Source organism: Sciurus vulgaris, assembly GCF_902686455.1.
Source record: "Sciurus vulgaris genome assembly, chromosome: 5".
NCBI lineage: Eukaryota > Metazoa > Chordata > Mammalia > Rodentia > Sciuridae > Sciurus > Sciurus vulgaris.
Window position 1 is genome coordinate 157,099,762 of NC_136465.1, and position 20,925 is coordinate 157,120,686.

Consider the following 20,925-nt stretch of genomic DNA (forward strand, 5'->3'; position numbering starts at 1 on the left):
ATGTTTCCAGTTACTTGCAATATGAATGCAAGTAACTGGGGTTTTTGTACCTAGGCTAGGAATCAGGTCCCTTGTGATGAAAGAGTAACACTTTGCAGAAGAAATGTCTTATAAGTACTCTCAGCAAAAATTGTCAGTAGAGCTAAAGGGACATTTGAAAATTCAGTTCAGCAACCCCCTCGTCCAGACTGAGAGGCATTCCCTTCAAAGGAATTTCCAACCAGATGCTGTTTGATATTTCTGACCTCACAGCATGATGGAAGAGATCATGGGTTTTGAAGTTGGGTGAGTTCAGACTCTTTTTAACTTTTTTCGTTACTTCTTAGCAAATTTCATGTGGTATTATCTGTTCCATGTAGTTTCCTCTTTAAAGAATCTTTCTTCAGCCCACATCCATATTAATTTCCCTTATTATGGGCGCTTGTACTCTGGTGTCTTCTTGGTAGCAACTGTCACTGTTTACCCTTTTCATTACGTCTGTAATTACTCATTAATGTCAGCGGTCTGTACTGGACTGTGAGCTCCACCAGGCCGGGGACCAGAGTGTTCTTTGTACTCTTGTCCACCCCAGGCTAAACCCAACACTGTGGCCCGAGTCAGCTAACACAGTGCCTGCCACACAGTAGGAGGTCAGTGAACAAATGAATGACAGAAGCAGCGCTCGGCCGGCCATCGCTGGGGCGTGGAGGTAGTCGTCCCGAGCCCAGATTCCCGCCCCACGTCTGGGATGACTTAGATTGCAGCCGCCCAGGGCTCAGCCCCTGCCGGGCTCCTGCCCTGCACACGCGAGCGCCGCTGGGGGCTGCGCCTCACTCCGTGACGTAGTCCGGGGCGGGACTTCCGGCCGCCGAAGTTTAACTAGTCCAGGCGGGAGCCGGAAGCCGAGTGCCGAGCGGGCTGCGCCGGGGCCCCCTGTTGTGCCGCCGCGGAGAGGTGAGGTCCCGGAGTACCCGGAGTCAGCCGGTGGCCGCCGGTCTGGTCCAAGCACTCTCCAGACGCCTGGCTGCCCCTCAGCCACTTCAGGGGACGGGCCGGAGGCGCCTGGGCTCCGCACACCCGGGCCGGCCCTGAGCGCCGGGCGGTTGCCCCGCAGGGGCGCGGCGGCCGGGGAAGTGCCCCGGGAGTCGCGGGCCGGGGTCACGCACCTCCGTCCGCGACTGCTCCGCCTGGTCCCGAGGGGCAGACCGGGCCCGCCAGGGTAGGTTGGCGGCGGCTGTAGGGGGTTGCGCTGCCTCCGGAAAGTTTGCCTCTTCCCCGCAAGTCCGTCTCCCTTTTTTGTAAACCTCCTTACGGTTCGTTTGGCGGGCACTCGAATGCATTTTACAGGGTAACTCCAGCTGAGCCGTTCTCTGGCGACTAGAGTGCGTCCTGGTGGAGGAAAGTTGGAGAAGTTTTGTTCAGCTGAGTGTCGTTGGATTGTTGCGGGCAGCTACCATCCCTAAACCGTAATGGCGTGGTGCCCGGTTTATTCTTAGTGCCCTAGCAGATCTGTTTGGATGGGACCCCCCCTTTCAAGAGCTGATGTAATGCTTCTCCCGTAAATGTGCACAGATCTCAGAAGATGGGTGGTAGGTAGGTAGATGGTCCTCTTTCCCGCTTAGAGAAGAAAACATTTAATAATTGACAAGGTTACCATCACCTAAGTTAGGGCAGCCCTTTGAATCCAGCTTTTCTGAACTTTGACTTAAGTGATGTGCCCACTACACCACACTGACCAGTGGAAACCAGGTACGATTATGGTAGCCACATCTTGCAGTTGTGTTTTCTAGAGATCACCTTTCCAGTATCTCATTGTTAACTTGAGTAGGGAAACAAGAGGGCATAGGTTACATGTTTAAAACACCAAATCGAAACATTGTATATCTACATTTCAACAGGTGCCTTTTTAATGACTTTTAGCACTGTATATTTGATGAAAGGAGCATAATAAAACGTGTGTGAGTTTTCTGGCTAAGAGTGTTAGCTTTTTAATATTTAAAATTTTTTTGTCTCTTGAGAATGAAAGGTTGCTATAATATGCCTTTAATTTGCCCTCTCAACTGGAGTATATTGGACATAAATGTGATGCTTTCCTGATGACTTGGGGACCTGTATGACATGGCTATTGATCTGCAATACTCTTTCACTGTCCCTACCAGGAAGGTGTTGGGAGTGTACTTTGCAGTTTTCTTTCACATGTACTTTTGAGCATTTTTTCCCCTTACCTATCATTCATACTACTTGCTGCTCTTTAAAGTATTTTCCTAGAGCACCGTCCTTGCCTCATGTCTTCTAGACTGCCTTTGGTTGTGAGATTACCTTGTTAGAATTATGTAGTGCCTTTACATAGTGCATACTGTAAATAAATGATGAAAGTGAGGGCATCATAGATCAAGAATTGGTATGGGATAAAGTGGCATCTCTTTTGATGGTATTGCTAATTTTAGTTATTTGGAAAACTTGGGATGACAGGGTTCAGACTCTCAAGAACACCAGTTTAGGGTACATTTTTAAGAGATTAGAGAGTTATTTTTAACACTTAGGTATTGAGTACCTACTGTGTGCCAGGAATGTTTCAAGATTCTCGTATGGGAAGGCAGACATTATTTTGAGAACAAATAGGAATTTCAGATAGTAGTAAATGCCATGAAAAAGAAATGAAATTGGACAGTAGAATACAGAGTAACTGGTAAAGGACCACTTTAGCCGCAATGGTCAGGGAAGACCTTTCTGAAGCAGAGACACTTGAGCTGAGACCTGAATGATGAGAAGTTGACCATGGGGCAGCAAATGAAAAGACACTAAGGTGAGAATGACCTTGTCCTGTCCTATGAGACAGAAGGCCACTGTGTCCAGAGTCTGGTGGCCCTTGGGGAAAAGAGTTACACAGTAGCCCGGTCATGTAAGGTAGGGTAAGGAAGTTGGATTTTATCATAATTGCTGTTAGAGAACTATTGGAAGGGTCATCCAAGAGTATGTGATGTATATTTCAGAAAGGTCACTTCTACTTTGTGGTGAGTGCACTAGAGTAAAAAAGGACAAAGCTGTTTATTTTAGATTAGATGTTTCATTTCAGCAGGGTTTTTTTTTTTTTTTTCTTTCCCATCCTTGTTTAAATATATTCTAAATTTTTTTTGTAGGCAGCCATGCAGGAAAACCTCAGATTTGCTTCATCAGGAGATGATGTTAAAATATGGGATGCTTCATCTATGACACTGGTGGATAAATTTAACCCCCACACATCACCACATGGAATCAGTTCAATGTGTTGGAGCAGCAATAGTATCCTTTTTTTTTTTTAAGTAACCACCTTATTAGGCTTAACCAGTATGAATGAAACTTTTGCATATTACACATAATGAAAAATATATTTAATATGGCTACCATAGATTAAAAAAGTTTTAAAAAACAATACATATAAATGTACTTTGATTTTGTCTTTTAAAGTTTTAGTTGCAGCCCGCTTCATCAAAAAAACTCTATTTAAAAAACTATTAGTCTCTATATAGAACATAGAATTAATTGTGTTGTCAGTAGTTTGGAATGAGTTTTGTATCTACATTTGACTATTTTGAATCTGATTTGGAAATTAATGACAATTTGAAGGCAGAAGCAAAATGAGAGGAGATAAATTGTTGAGTATCCCCATCTTACTGATGTTCTACTTGTATTTCTCTTCCTTTTTGTGATGAAAGTAACATTGTTTCCTAAACAGAAATAGTAAAATTATCTAGCTTGACTTCTTTCTTGATGAGCACCTAAATGTGGATAAAATAAATGAAGGAATGAAACCTGTAAAAAGGTTTCTCAACCTCACACTATTGACATTTTGGGCCTTCCTATACATTGTAGGATGTCATGTCGTGCGTACTTTCTATGTATTGTAGGATGTTGAGCCGCTTTTCTGGCCTTTACCCACTATGTGCCAGTAGCAACAGTGGTGACAACCAAAAATGTCTCCAGAATTGCCAGTCACCTCCAGTTGAGAATCACTGCTATAAACTCTTACCACCCTTTGTATGAGAATATACAGTTGGTATGCTAGGAACTATTTTGTAAAATGCCTACACTGTTTGTAAACAGTAAGTTTTATTTGTTGTGTGATCTTAGCAATACCAAAGTATTAATGTTCTGCTTCCAAATGAAAAATATTAAAACTTTAAAATATGACTGATCCAACAAAAATATTAGAACTTTTTAGGTCCAAGGCTTATTCTTACAAATACATAACAAAAATTACAAATTTTCTTAGTGATTTAAATATACCTCTTCATCATTTCTTGATTTTGTATTAAAGTAATAAAATTTACTTTGATGCCCTATTAATCAAATTCATGGTGAAGTGACTACATTTCTTGAAGAATTCTCCAATGTATAGTAGGGAAAATGTTTTAAAGAGGGAGGCAACTGTGTGAAGTTGTTGCCCTCTATTTTTAGATTTTCATTATTTTCAGAGAATTTTTTCTGTAAGAGAAAAGGAGCAGTTCTTAATAAGATTTATTATTCATTATTTTTGTTCTAAGGAATTTTACTGGGAGCTAGTGTTTGCTGATATTTTTCTAAATTATATACCAACAAGCTGATGTGGCCATGAAGTTGTGTTGGGTGACTTTTGGAAACTGGTTTTATTTCAGTATAGTTTTCTTGTATGCATGAATGTGCATTGAAAGCCTTCATATATTCGTATTCCTAATGAGGTTTTGATTCCTTCCATGGAGGTTAGTTATTGAAGAACAAAGAGTGGTTGAACTCAGCAACTTTTGGGTTCCCATAGCATAAGTTGCAAGAATGGGATTAGTGTGAGGGAGGTTAGTTTTCTCTTGTTCTTTTGGTTCTTTAGTAATGTTCTTCATTTTCTCATGACTTCTATAAGAGAAATTTGAAAAGTAACTAGCTTACCCTCTTACAATATCTTGTTTCAGTTCTTTTTTATATTCTAAGGAATAATGGTGGTAAACAGAGGAAGAAGCCAAGGAAAGAGAAGTGATTTTTTTTTTCTCAGTTTTGTAGTATCTATGTATAAATTATTTTGTTTGAGTCATATAATAAAATTTTAATACATGGTCTAGAAAAAAAATCTGGATGTTATGCAGATTTTCTAAAAGTAATAGTTAGGATTATCTACTTAGCCTTTCTACACTGATGCTCTGCATAAACTTTGCTTGTTAAAGAGCATAGATTTAATCTACTGATATTTTAATGTGTTTTAACTAAAAATCTAACTCTTATTCATTATATGAGTATGTTCAAAAATTTTAGTTACCTTGTTTTGTGTTTACTTATTACTCATTTATGTAAAATAAATATAATTTTAAATTAAAATTAATTTAGATTATATTTAATTTAAAATAGTTATAATTCTTCCATTATATTACTAGTTGATATTTAACCACACTCACTTCTATTTGACATAGTTACTGTAATAGTCATTTTTAATGCATTTCAGATTGAAATATTCTATCAAAAGAATTCCAGTCCCGAGAAAATAATCAGTATTCATTTTTTTTGTAAAATTAGGAGAGTCATGTGGGTACTTATTTTGTGGCTTAAATTCTTACCAGACACAGTTTAATAAATAAGCATCTTAAGTACTTTTTATGGATAGAAAGGTTTACTGTTATTTGCTGATGTTGCCTTTGTCATGTTCTTATTCTTGAAGGATAAAATTAGTCCTTCTGGCCTACCCTGAAAATGGAATAGAATTTCACATGGGTTAAGTAGCTTTCAAGTGGTAACAGAGCCAGAAGGGGCAGATCTTCCTTGCAGTAGTAGTAAAGAGTCTTATTAATTAGTAACCTGAGACAGATTTGAAAGCTACAGTATAAGCTATAGTTATGTGCTTATCTTAGTGTTTGCTTGTGTGATTGCATTCTTAAATAATAATCCAGTGCCGTAGATGCTTATGGATTGTTTGATGCTCCTTAACTCTTCATTTAGATAACTTTCTTGTAACAGCATCTTCCAGTGGTGACAAAATAGTTGTTTCAAGTTGCAAATGTAAGCCTGTTCCACTTTTGGAGCTTGCTGAAGGGGTAAGTTTTCGTTTTGAAACTCTTTGTTTGGAATCATAGTTCTACTTGTATAACAGTTGCTTATTTACTGTGGTACTTGCAACTAAAGAGGAAAGTGGTTTAAAGCATTATTTTTAGTCTAAACTCAGTACAGTAACACTTAAAGGTGCAGTAGATATGCTTACTGAAATATCTTTAGGTAAAATAATATTGGATCCCACAAGAGCGATTGAGGGCTTGAATTTTATTAATTGGGCATTCGGTTTCTCTATTTTTGCTCTGTAAATGGGATCTTGATGCCTGATTTAGGCCTATGTCCCACTTTAGTCACTAAGTTGACCTGGCCCTGTGAACCCTAATGATATAACTACTCTTATTGGCCTTGGGTTCAGGACCATCAGCTAAAGACTTACATCTGATGGTAGCCCTCTGCTTCAGATTGAGTTGACCTCGTGGAGGAGGGTGCTGCCTGAGCTTCCCTCAAGCTCTCCTTGAAAGGATGACTTTGTCAAAATGAGCTTCAGTCCCACAGTACATGAAATGAAGCACTCACTGCATATTATTTCCATATCCTGTTGTTTTATAAGTTAATCCCCTGGTTCAAAATAATATTGGCTTCCTCATTTTTATTCATAAACACTCCTTGAAAGCTGTTTCTTTTTAAAATAATATAAAGTCTTAAAAAAAAAGGACAGGTAGTTGACAACTATGTTTAAAAAAAAGTTTCAAGGTTTTCATAGCAGACCTTAAATCATTATAAACGATCATAATTTTTACATACTGGGATAGGTAAGGTAGCCCACTTAGGAAAAAAAAAATCAAAACAAAAGATAAAAACTCAGCTAATTTAAAGAGGACTTAAGATTTTTAACAAGTTTATAAAAATTATTTTTATTGGTATATTGTAGCTATACATATTTATGGAGTAAACTGATATTTCACTTACACAATATGCATTCATCGGCATCAGGTAAGTTGGCATATCCATCACCTCAGAAATGTATTATTTCTTTGTGTTGGGAACATTAAAAATTCTCTGCTAGCTATTTTGAGATATACAGTTATTGTGTTCAACTTAGTTACCCTACTATGGGATGGAACATTAGAATTTTATCAATCCTCTCTTATAGGTTTCTGGTGGGATTGGCCTGAAGCTCACTTCCAACCCACAACTGGAGTCTTGGGCAGAGATAATGTCTGCTAAGGATAGAAAAGGGGTTTGATGTACTCTACCTATTCAAATAGAATTAAATTATATCCTGTCATCCTATATATAGATCCCTGTTAAGAACCTATGAAATGTTAAAAAGACACCTATAAAATTGCTCAGTTTAAGCTTTTATAGGTGTTTTATACATAGGATGATGAGACATAATGGGTTAAGTAAAATAGGCAGAGAATGTCCCTGGTCAGTCAGCAGACTGCAGTCTTGTCTTCAAGAGTAGTTAAAAACCATCTTTGGATCTTTGGAATCTCTCAAAGGTGGTCAGCTTCCTCTACTTTTATTTACACACACACTTTAATGTATTATGTCTTAAAATCAGGGAATCAGTGTCTGTGTTTGGGATCTGTTTTTTTTTCCTGAGCATAAACTTAACAGATGATATTAACAAATGTGGCATAGTTCTAAGGATTTTGTGAATATTTTAAATTAGTTGCTGTAATTCTTATCTGCCTTTCCCACATTTAAGAAGTCACATAATGCAAGTAGATAAAAGTGAGATCCTTATAGTTCTAATTTTGAATCTACTTAATTTACTTGTAAAATGCTTGGCAAACATCAATTTTATAGTCTTTCTTAGGAATTTCTTGTAAAGTATTAGTGTGTTGATAACTTCTGTTTTTGTGGGACCCGAGTCCTGTTACTCATGTGCTTTTTAAAATCTTACATCTTTTCTGCTTGGAAAAATAAGATTCCATTCTACTTATTTAAAAATTACTTTTAGATAGAACTTTAAATTCTTTTCTTTTTATATATTCTTTAAAGTAGACAGACTGTTGTTAATAAAATTATAATGGACATAATAGGCTACTAAATAATCTGTAAATTTGACCAGCTGTTATTTTTAGATTTTTAAAAATTGTGTTGTTGTTGCCTTGTGTCTTGGGGTTACAGGATTCCCGTAATAACCACACAATTTCTACTAATTATTTAAATTATTTAAGTTTATTTATTACATTAATAACACATTAACATAAAAAGATCACCTATTAAGAGGGTAAGCAAACTATAAGTGTAGAGTTTATTCTGAACCCTTAGGAATAAATGTAATTTGGCAACCTAATATATCAGTCTTGCTGGACATCATCCTTATCTATTTTCTTTAAAAAAAAAAAAATTCTTTTTAGTTGTAGGTGAATACAATACCTTTATTTTATTTATTTTATTTTTATGTGATGCTGAGGATTGAACCTTGTGCCCCACACATGCTAGACAAGCGTTCTACTACTGAGCTACAACCCAAGCTCCTTTGTCTGTTTTATTTAGTTTTTAACAAACTATCCTGGTTTGCAGTGACAACCAGATTCTAAATCTTATTAGTCTCTTTAGACCAAAGTCAATACTTAGAATAGTACCTACAAGAGAATTATAGCAACTGTACTAAAACACTAATGTGATGTGCATCCTGCTACGTTATTATGTTAGTTGATACTCTTGGTCAAAAGCTAGCAATATGAATCCTTGAGGCAAATACAGAATTGCTGTGAATTTAAGAAATAAAAGGTCACTATGGCTGGAGAATTAGTAGATAAGGAAGAAAATGGTAGGACATGAAGTAGACAGGACCCATATGAATAGGGCTCTGGAAGCTAGGTTAATGGGTTTGGAGTTTATTCTAGGTGTGATTGAAAGCTATTGAAGATTTTTAAACAAGTAGGCATGCTTTGATTTGCATTTTTTAAAGTTCTGTCTACTTAGGGAGTTTGGTGTATATGGAGGCAGGAGTGGAAATAGTGAAACTAGGATATTGCTGTTTTGGTTTGGCAAGGTTTGGATTAATGCTAGTAGTGGCTAAGTTTGGATTAGTGCTAGTAGTAGCTAAAGGTGGTTGGGAGTTTCTAGGACTTACTGATTGATCAGAGGAAGAACAAGGAGTCAAGAATTGTTTAGAATTTTTATTCTGAGAAACAGAATGGATGGTATCCTTATAGAGATGAGGAAGAATGTGAAGTCAGGTTTATTTTTTATTTTTTTGCCATGCTGGGAATTTAATCCAGGTCCTCATGCGTGCTAGGCAAGTACTCTACCACTGAGCTACATCTCCAGCCCCTGAGGTCGGGTTTTGATGATGTGTTTCAAACTTGAGCTCCTTACAATGAGATTTTCTAGGAGACTTAGGGCTCATATCTCAATCTGTTTAAAAACTCTCCATTTGTAATTTGGTTTCTAGTGTAAACTAGAAAATTCTTTAAAAACCTCACTTTTTGCTATTTTCTGATCTGGGGATTGATTCTTATTTAAGATATTCTGTGGAGATGAGAGAATAGGTTTTAACAAGGAGAAATATTAAGGGCAAGTAAGCCTTAGTTGGAGGCCTGGATTTCTTGTTTCCTAAGCTTCCCCTGCTGTCATTCTTCAGTGGAAGAGGCTGCTAACCTGATTTCCTTGAAGTCTTCTAGAAATTTGGATCCATATGAAAGATGATAAGAGGAGAATCCTTAGTGTAACTGTTACCATGGAATGCTGACTAAGTACTGGTAGCTGTGGGCTCTGTTAAATTAACTTTTTTTTTTTTTTTTTTAAATAGCAAAAGCAGACATGTGTCGATCTGAATTCCACATCTATGTATTTGGTAAGCGGAGGCCTAAATAGCACTGTTAATATTTGGGATTTAAAATCAAAAAGAGTTCATCGATCTCTCAAGGTAAGCAATTTTTTTTTTTTTAATCTTTACAGAAGGGTTATCTCTCAGTGTGTTTAAATACCCAAACTTTTAATTTTGAGGATAAAATTAAGATGCTTCAGAATTGAAGGGAGGTTTGTTAGGGGAAGTAAAGGTGCTGTTTAGCCAAAAACCTTATCCTTTTTGCCTCTGTGTATATTATTAGGGCAATATTGCTAGCATTTGAAACTTTTTCCTAATTTTTCTACTTAGTTCTCTTCTTGTTTGAGCTGCTTCCTTTTTTATTTTTTCTTCTCCTGAAGCATGGTTTGTTGCCTTCAGGGATTTTTTTTTTTCTTTTTTTTTTGAGGAATTTTGGAAAAATAAAAGTGGTTGTAGGATGATAGCAATCGATTTAGTCATCAGAGTTTGGAATTTAGCTTTTTAGTTCTGTAGTATATTTGGATGCTGGCTCTTTGTGTTGTTTTTGCATATGTATTTTCAACTTGGTAATGAAATACTTCTTTAAAATATCTTAACATTTAAAATTATTACTTAAATTTTTGCACTTTCAGAAAATGAAAGTATTCATCTCAAAGTATGGTTATGATGACTTTTGGAATAATACTTTTCACAGTTTGTCTTTTTGCTCTTTAGAAGTTGATTTTTAAAGTTTAATAAAGTTTTGATGTGAAAAATTTTAAATATATATGTGTACACACATGTGTACTCACAGAAAGAACTTCCTTTAAACCATCAATCATGTACTTGTCATCTGACATCAACTCTTATTCAAGAGTATTTCATCTTTATCTTCACTGACTCTCTCATCTTGCTACCTTCAGGTTATTTTGTAGCAAATACCAGTCATTTTTGTATATGTTATAATGTCATTGAGTTAATTCTTACCAGAGAAGTCATAATATTGAAGAATGTTGTTCTCTTAGCTAAGTTGAAATATAATCCTATAACTGCTGTTTAAATATTGCCATTAGGAGTTGGGTCTTTGAAGAGATAAACTAACCAAAAGAAAAAGGGAGAAAACCAAATTAATAAAATTAGAGATGAAAAAGAAGTAATTACCACAGACATCTCAGAAATCCAGCAGATCATTAGGGACTATTTTGAAAACTTATACTCCAATAAAATTGGAAAACCTAGACGAAATGGATATATTTCCAGACAAATGCAACATACTGACGCTGAATAAAGAGGACATAGAAAATCAATAACTTCTAATGAGATACTAGCAGTAATAAAATGAGATACAAGTAGTAATAAAAAGCCTCTAACAAAGAAAAACCCAGGACCAGATGGATTCTTAGCTGACCTACCAAACCTTTAAAGAAGAACTAATATCAGTACTCCTCAAACTATTCTGTGAGAGAAAGAGGAACAGAACACTTCCAAATTTATTCTATGAATAAATCACACTCATACCAAAACCAAATAAGGACACATCAAGGAAAGAAAACTAAGGACCAATATTGATAAATTTAGATGCAAAAATACTTAATAAAATATCAGCAAATTGTTTTCAACTATATATTAAGAAAATTGCACACCACGGCCAAGTTGGTTTTATTCCAGAGATGCAAAGATGGTTTAATATACATGAAGCAATAAATATAACTCATCACACTGACAGAATTAAGTACAAAATCACTTAGTAATCTCAATATATGTGAAGAAGGCTTTTGACAAAATTCAGCACCCATTTATGATAAAAACACTGAAAAAACTAGGGATGGAAGAAATTTAACATCATAAAGGCTATATATGAAAAATTCAAAGCCATCCTCATTATAAATGTGGAAAAACTGAAAGCATTTCCTTTAAAATCTGGGACAAAACAGGGATGTCCACTCTCACCTCTCCTGTTTAATAATATAGTGCTAGACATCCTATCCAGAGCAATTAGGCTAGAGAAGGAAATAAAAGGGACAAAAATAGAAAGGAAGAAGTCAAATTATCACCGAAGATGACATGATCCTATACCTGGAAGAGCAAAAAAAATTCTACCCAAAACTAGTAGAGCTAATAAATATGGCAGAGTAGCAGGTTACAAAATCATTATGCAAAAATTAATAGATTTCCTGTATGCCAATAACAAATCTATTGAGAAAGAAATCAAGAAAGCAATTCCATTCACAATAGCTTGAAAATAAACAAAAATCTAGGAATAAATCTAACCAAGAAGGTGAAAGACCGCTACAATGAAAACCATAGAACACTGAAGAAAGAAATTGAAAAAGACCTCAGAAGATGAAAGATCTCCCATGTTCATTGGTGAGCAGAATCATCCTTAAAATGGCCATATTAACAAAAGCAGCATACATATTCAGTGAAATTTGCATCAAAATGCCAATAACATTGTTCACAGAACTAGGAAAAACAATCCTAAAATTCATTTGGAAGACTAAAAGACCCAGAATAACAAAAGGAATTTTAAGCCAAAGAAAGCAAGGCTGGAGGCATCCCAATACCTGACTTCAGATTATACTACAGAGCTATTGTAGCAACAACTACATGGTAAAACTGGCATAAAAACAGACACACAAACCAATGGAACAGAATGGAAGACACAAACAAACCCACACTCAATCATGTGATCCTTGACAAAAGTGCCTTTTTAACAAATGGTGCTGGGACAACTGGTTATCTGTATTTGGAATGAAACTACATCCTTATCTCTCATTCTGAAAAAAAATCAACTCAAAATGGATTAAAGACCTCAGAATTCGACCAGAAACAATGCAACTCCCAGAAAAAAACATAGAGAGAATACTCTGGCTTTTAGGCACAGGCAACAACTTTCTCAATAGGACCCCTATTGCTCAGAAATAATGCTGAGTTAATAAATGAGACCGTATCAAATTAAAAAGCTTTCACACAGCAAAGGAAACAATTAGGAATGTGGATAACCCACCAAATGGAAGGAAATCTTTGCTAGCTACTTTTGGAAAGGGGATTAATATATAGAACATAAAAAGAGATAAATTTATACCAAAAAAATAACCCAATTAATAAATGGGCAAATGAATTAAACACATACTTCTCAAAAGAAGAAATATATATGGCCAACAAATATATGAAAAAATGTTCAACATCATAGCAGTTAGGGAAATTTAAATCAAAACTACACTGAGGTTTCATCTCACACCAGTCAGAATGGCAGTCATCAAGAATACAAACAACAATATATGCTGGAGAGGGTGTGAAGAAAAAGGAACACACTCACACTATTGGTGGGACTGCAAATTTTATAGCCACTATGGATATCAGTATGGAAACTTCCCAAAAGTCTAGGCATGTAATCACCATATGACCCAGCTATACCACTTCTCAGTATTTATCCTGAAGAATTAAAGTCATCTTACTGTAGTGCATATCCATGTTTATAGGAGCACAATTCATAATTCACTTATAGGTGCCAAACTGTGGAACTATCCATCAACAGATGAATGGATAAAGAAAATGTATTATATATTTCAGCCATAGAGAAAAATGAAATTATGGTAGTTGTAGGAAAATGAATGGAACTAGAGACCATTATATTAATTGAAATAAGTCAAACTCAGAACGTCAAGGATTACATGTTTTCTTTGAGATGGGTAAGCTAGAGAGGAAAAAGGAAAACAAAGGTGGAGGTAGATCTCTTAAAAATCCAAGGGAGCTCAATAGTGGAAAGGGACCACGGGGTTGTGAGGCATGGAGGTAGAGGAGAAGTGCTGGGGGGTGATATTGGCCTAATTACATTGTTATGTTCTGTGCATGTACAAATATGTAATAACAAATCCCATCAGTAAATGCAACTGCAATGTACCAAAAAGATGTGAAGAAAAAATAAGTACTGCTGAGTGTGGTGACACCTGCCTGTAATCTTAGTAGCTTGAGAGGCCGGTGATCCCGGTGATTCAGGGCAGGAGGATCACGGGTTCAAAGCCAGCCTCAGCAACTTAGCAAGGCCATATTTCACAATTAAAAAAAGGGTTGGGGATGTGGCTCAGTGGTTAAGTACTCCTGGGTTCAATCCCTGGTATCAAAAATCAAAAGCAAAACAATAAACACTGCAAAGCAAGTAGTGTTTTTCCTGTGTATGGATGGAGAAACAGGAAAGTTAAAGAACTTTTTCTCTGCTAAATAGCAATGGCAAAAATGCTTCTAGCAAAAGCAGATATTACTATTTATTACATAATCTTTTAAATTATGGAATATTTGAGTTAAAACTTCTTAGGGGAACGTATCTTCTTTGTATAGGGAACGTTTACAAAATTGAAAAGATTGAAAGTCTATGGCCAATTTTGTCACACATCATAACTTTTTAGAAATTTCACTTACTCCATCCTGCACGGCAAAATTCTCTTCATTTTTCCATCCTTGCCTTTCCCATTTACTCCAGATAGCTTTTTCTTTTCTTATTGTTTGAAATTCTTGGAGTAACTTGTTTCTTCATTCATTAAGTAGTATTTGAATGACCACTGGTGAGAGTGTGAAATCTTATCTTCCACCTTTGGATCCCTCACCTACAGTCCTTTTCCTGATGGTATAATGGTATCTGGCACTTGGTTAGTGCTTAGTAAATATTAACTGAATGACTTATTTTTCACAGCTGAAATTAGGGAGATACCTGCCCCTTGACAAAGTCATAGAAATTTATTGAATCCCACATTCTTAATTCACCAAATGGCAACAGTGCACAAAATGTTTATAATTCCTTTTTTTCTTCTTGTCAGACATTTCTTTCCCCCACAGGCAATCGTTTCTTTGATTTAGAAAAGTAATAAAATGTAAATTTCTGAAAAAGTTATAAGTGGGATGTCATAGCTACTCTTGATATGACATTAATTATTAAATACCACACTTAGTTTTTCTTATGATATGGCACTAGACTGTTTAAAAACTACTCTGCTAACTTTGATAGCTTTTCCATTTTCCTGTTAAACATCTTTAATTTGATATTGGGAAGCAGTCCTTGTGAACTCAGTTTGTTTAAGACCCAACACTTTTATTTCATCAAAGTGGATTCCCATTTGGATTTGAGAGGGAGTCTGTTATAGTAGGAGGAATATAGGCTTTGGAGTTTGACCTGGAATTGAATCTGGTTCTGTCATTTAGCTGTTATATGAGCTTGCATGGATTTATTAACCTTTCTTGCCTCATGTACTTCATCTGTAAATGGGTGAAGTGACCTGCCTTTTGGGATTTTCTAAAGATTAAATAGTAGCATATGAAGCTCCCAGCACGGGTAGGTACTCAGCAAATATAAGCAGCTGCTGTGCCATGTCTCAGAATGTGCCTTGCTCGTTTGTTTTTTCCTGTCTTCCATTTTGTAATATCTGGTTCCTTTCCTCTTCCTCATCTCTTATCCTTTGTATTCTTTGTGTGTATGCAGTAGGGGTGGGGAATGGAAATTTAACCCAGCAGTGTTCTACCACTGTTCGATATCCCTAGCCCTTTATATTTTTTGTTGAGACAGGACCTCACTAAAGTTGCTTAAGCTGGCCTTGAACCTTGTGATTCTCCTCTTGGAATAGCTGGGATTACAGGTGTGCACCATGACTTAGGCTCTCCTATCCCTTCTTTGACTATGAACTCAAGTTTTATGTCTTCTGTCAACCAGTTCAGAGTAATAGTCTATTCTCTACCACTCAGCATTTGCTCTGTCATTTCCATGTTAATATAAATGTTTCATCTTCTCAGTTGGATGGTAATACCAAGAGTCAACTTGCAATAAATGCTATTCGTCAGTGAGAATGAATTCTTTAAGTAGGCATTTAACAAATTACTTTTCCATACTATCTCTTGTTTCAAAGTGCTTAGACCATTAATATGTTTATGAAAAATGAATACTGTTTCCTGAGAAGATTTGGTGTTGATTATATAATTTCTTAAACATCTGAGCAATTTTTAAAAAATTATTTGAGGAAAATGTTAAAACAGCATTATAACAAACATAATATTTGGTGTTTACAAACTATGAAGATGGGCTGGGTGACGGTATGAAGCATTGTGCTTACTTGGATTTCTCTCTTTCAGGATCATAAAGATGAAGTAACTTGTGTAACATACAACTGGAATGATTGCTATATTGCTTCTGGATCTCTTAGTGGTGAAATTATTTTGCACAGTGTAACCACTAATATATCTAGTACTCCTTTTGGCCATGGTAGTAACCAGGTACAGTATGGCAGTGTGGGTTTATTCAAAATGAAGTATATAACATAGATTTTAAATTATTTTACATAGGACAATGAATTTAAAACATTTTTATATGTCTTAAATTTATTTACCTTGCTTAAAACATTTCTAGTTTTTGATGGTGATGTTTAAAAATGTTAAAATTATTTAATACCACTGGATTAGGGAGCTTAACCAAATTTGATTATGTAATTAAATATGCATATGTATATATATATACACACACTACTAGAATATAACTATACTTAACAAAATGCAACTAGTTGTTAGTAGATTAAGCCTAAAATATGGATTTTAATCTTTTTTTGTTTTGTGGTACTTTTTTGGTACCAGGGATTGAACTCAGGGGTACTCTACCACTGAACCACATCCCCAGGCCTATTTTGTATTTTACTTAGAAATGGTCTCACTGAGTTGCATAATGTCTCGCTTTTGCTGAGGCTGGCTTTGAACTCAAGATTCTCCTTCCTCAGCCTCCCAAGCAGCTGGGGTTATAGGTGTGCACCACTGCACCGGGCAGATTTTAAGCTTTCTATGGCATATCTGTCATAGAAGTATTGCATATTTCAGGCTTTCAGCTACAAGGTAGATATTTATGTTCATAAATACTGTAGATGTGTTAGTCAGCTTTTTCATTGCTGTGACCACAATATCTGACAAGAACAACTTAGAGGAGGAAAAGTTTATTTAGGCTCATGGTTTGAGAGATCTCAGTCCACAGTCAGGTGATAACATTGCTTGCTTCAGGCCTGAGGTGAGGTAGAACATCATGGCAGAAGGATATGGTGGAGGAAAGTGGTTCAGTTCATGGCTGCCAGGAAGCAGAGAGAGAATGAGAGCGAGTGAGCAAGAGCCAGGGATGAACCAGGAACAAAATATAATTCCCAAGGTCATGCTCCAGGTGAACTACTTCCACTAGCCACATCTCTCACCACAGCTCTCATAATCTCATCATTGCACCTCGGAATACGCCTGCATTGCCACGTGAGCTTTTCAGGGGACATCTCACATCCAAACCATAACAGTGGTTAGGCAAAGGGTAATGGAGTTTTATGTTTCTATTTTTTAAAATGTGTTAAGGAATCAAAACTTACAAGAGATCTTCACTGTTGGAAAGCAGTAGTTTTTTTAAAATTATTTGAATAATATTTAGTACTTAAGGGAAATTTATTGATATGTATACAGGAAAAAGATTTTTCAAGTTTCATATATATTAGAAATAAAGGAGTTATAAGCATAAATGGTATTATGAGGTGTTGATATACAATAATCTTGGATTCAGAACAGGTGAGAGAAAGCTTTCTGGGAATAAAATGGGGAAAATTGAAAGAGGGAGCATTCCAGCTGGGTTAATTTTTTGGTTTTGCTGTGGCAGTATAATGTGTCCTCTTGGCAGATTTTCGATGCTAACTTACCTCTTCACATGTCCACATTACGATTGGAACCATGACTTGTTTTTTTGTTGTTATTTTGTTGTCCAACTTCATACTTTACATGGAAAAGATGCTGGATATAATATGTGAATGAATATATGAATACATTTAGAGATGAAAAATTGTATTAGGCTAATATAGAACTTTGGGAAAGGAATATTTTACATGGAGAAAATGACAGCAAGGAGAACTTTTATATGGGACTAGTATGGGAAAAGAAGAGTATTGACATTAAGATTTGAATGCCAGACGCAAGATTTGGCTTTCGTTTTGGAAAGCATTTAGGTGAGCTAATCAGTGTTTAACTGAAAGTCAGAATTATAGAATATCTGAACTAGAAAGAAGCTTTTAGAGATAATCTCACTTCCTGCATTTTGTGGTTGAGGATGTGATTTTTTTCACAGACATGTTTCTTATGATGTTAATGTTTTATTGTCAGAAAAAATTGTGTTTTGTTTTTGTATTTTCTTTTTTGTATGCATTTTGATAGTGACAGAGTCTAAGTTTAAAAACTTTGGAACTTCTGTGAAAAAAATTAATATCCAGTGACCAAATGTCATAGGAAATAGACTAATTTTCTTTCTCTTTTGTATTAGAAGCATGACAGTTATAAAATTTGGACTGGCTCTTTAGTAGCATAAAATTAGATCAGATACTACCATGCGTATTCTTACGCTTCAGTTTTCATTGTATCCTGCTGTAGTTTTCTTATTAAAACAAAGGAATACTCCTAAAAATACTAGGCTTGTTTATAGCTTTTGGCCTAATTATGTGTGGAAGATTTAAGTTTTTTTTAAATTGAGATATAATATACATGTAGTAAAGTATGTATATACAGCTTTATGAACTTGTAACTACAAGATACAGACTGTTTCCAGCACACCAAAGACTCCCTATGTTTTCCAGTCACTGTATCTTATTTCATAAAAGAAATCATGTGCCTAGTTTCTTTTAGTCATGTTTGCTTTGTTGCATGAGTTAGTAGTTCACAGTTTAATACTGTTCAGTGTTTCATTACATGAATGGGCATTCATTTATTTATGCATTGCAAGGTGGATGAGTGTGTAAGTTGCTTCCACTTTTACTTATCAAAAAGTTACTGTTGATATTCTTGTACAAGTCTTGTTTTAGACATGTCTTCATTTCTCTTAAGTAAATACCTGGAAGTGGAATTGCTAGGTTGTAGAGTAGGAATGTAGTTTTATTTTATTAAAAACTACCAAAAATTTTTCTGAAGAGCTTGTACTGTTTTACACTTCTACCAACAGTGCATATGAGATTTAGTTGTTCCACAGTTTTGTTGATACTTTGTGTTGTCTATCTTAATTTTTGCCACTTTGATGGTTGTGTGGTATCTAATGTGGCTTTCATTTGCATTTCTCTATTTTGAATGATATTGAACTCATTTTCATGTACATTCCTTTGTGAACTGACTGTTGAAGACTTGTCCACTTTTGCATTGGATTATTCGTTTTTATGCATTTATTTTTTACATATTCCAGATAGAGTCAATTTTTGGGTGTACATATTGCATGTACTTTAGTCATTGCCTACTAATTTTTATTGGCTTATATTAATTATATAGAGTGGTGAGTTTTGTTGTGGCATATTCATACATGCATATAATATAATTAGATCAGTTTCACTCCCTAGTATCTCCTCTTACCCTCCTCTCCTCTTTCCCACTTTTCCCCTTTCTTGACCCCAGTGGTCTCCCTTTTACTTTCATGACATCCATTTTTTTTTCCCTTTTTTCTCCCTTCTAGCTGCCACATGAGAGAAGATATATAACACATATTTGTCCAAATCTGGCTTATTTCGCTTGACATGATCCTCTATAGATTGATCCATTTTCCTGCAAATGACATAATTTCAGTCTTCTCGATGACTGAATAAAGCTCTGTTGTGTACATATACCACATTTTCTTTATCCTTTCATCTGTTGGCAGATACCTAGGCTGGTTCTATAATTGGCTGTTGTGAATTGTGCTGTGATAAACAGGCATACTCTTTAATTTTTTTGGATAAATACTCAGGAGTGATATGGCTAGGTCATGATTCAGTGCTGTATTAATTTACATTCCCAGCAATAGTGTAGTAAGAGTTCCTTTTCCCCCTGTATTCTTTTTATTTTAAATATTATTTTTGTTGTTGTTGTTGTAGGAGGACACAATACCTTAAGAAAAAAAAACATTTTTTAGCTGTAGATGGACACAATACCTTTATTTTATTTATTTTTATGTGGTGCTGAGAATGGAACCAGTGCCTCGCACATGCTAGGCAAGTGCTCTATCACTGAATCACAACCCCAGCCCCACAATACCTTTTTTATTTATTTTATTTTTATGTGGTGCTGAGGATCAAACCCAGTGCCTTTCAGGTGCTAGGCGATTGCTCTACCACTGAGCTGCAACCCCAGCCCCACCCCTTGTATTCTTGGCTTCACTTATTTTTCACTTGTGTTCTCAATGCTTGTCATTCTGACTGCAGTGAAATGGAATCTCAGTGTAGTGTTTACATTTCCCTCATGGCCAAAGAATTTAGACTTTTTCACATAATTTTTAGTTATTTGTACTTGTTCTTCTGTGAAGAGTTTAGTTTTTTTTGCCAAATTTATTAAATGGGTTATTTGTTTTTTTGCTGTTGAGTTTTTTTTTTTTTAGTTGTCTATTCTGTACGTTAATCATCTGTTAGAAGAGTAACTTGCAAATTTTTTCTCCCATTCTATGGGGTGTCTCTTCACTCTGTTGTTTTCTTGGTTGTACAGAAGCTTTTTAAGTTGATAGCACCCCATTTACTGATTCTTCATTTTATTTCTTGAACTACAGAAATTGTATTCAGGAAGTTGTTGCCTATGGTTTTATTTTGAAGTCTTGACCCTACATTTTACTTCCAGCAGTTGCAAAGTTTCTGGTCTTATACCTAGGTATTTCATCCATTTTGAGTTCACCTTTGTGTAAGGTCAACACAAGATAGGGATCTAGTTTCATTCTTATACATGTGAATATCCAATTTTTCCAGTACCATTTGTTAAAAAGGTTGTCTTCTGCAATGTGTGTTTTTGGCACCTTTGTCAAGAATTAGATGACTGTTGCTTTGTAGGTTTGTCTCTTCATCTTCTGTTCTGTTCCATTGATCTATATGTGTTCATGCCAGTACCATGCTGTTTTTGTAACTGTGGCTCTGTAGTTAATTTGAAATCAGGTACTGTGATGCTTCCAGCATTGCTCATTTTGCTCAGAATTGTTTTGGCTATTCTAGGTCTTTTGTTCTTCCATATGAATTTTAGGATTTTTTTTCTAGTTCTGTGAAGGATGTCATCGGAATTTTGATGGGGATTGCATTGAATCAGTAGATCACTTTAGGTAATATGGCCATTTTAATATTAATTCTTCCTACTTGTGAACATGGGTTGTCTTTCTGCCTTCTCATGTCTTTTCAATTTCTTTCTTTCAACTGTGGTTTACCTTTTTACTC

General features: G+C 35.7%; 1 protein-coding gene across 2 annotated transcripts in view; it reads left to right on the forward strand.

The window, feature by feature from the left end:
- The first annotated feature begins 802 nt into the window (after window positions 1-802).
- NEDD1 (NEDD1 gamma-tubulin ring complex targeting factor) overlaps window positions 803-20,925 on the forward strand; it is a 58,541-nt gene continuing 38,418 nt past the window's right edge. Inside the window, exons 1-5 of one of the 2 annotated variants that reach the window (XM_079142866.1) lie at window positions 803-933; window positions 3,120-3,261; window positions 5,917-6,011; window positions 9,740-9,856; window positions 15,854-15,994. In XM_079142866.1, the coding sequence (XP_078998992.1) occupies window positions 3,126-3,261; window positions 5,917-6,011; window positions 9,740-9,856; window positions 15,854-15,994 (489 nt within the window). In that variant the 5' untranslated portion in view covers window positions 803-933; window positions 3,120-3,125. Of the gene's footprint in view, window positions 934-1,072; window positions 1,199-3,119; window positions 3,262-5,916; window positions 6,012-9,739; window positions 9,857-15,853; window positions 15,995-20,925 lie in introns of those variants that run through there. The other variant, XM_079142867.1, reaches the window with a different exon arrangement.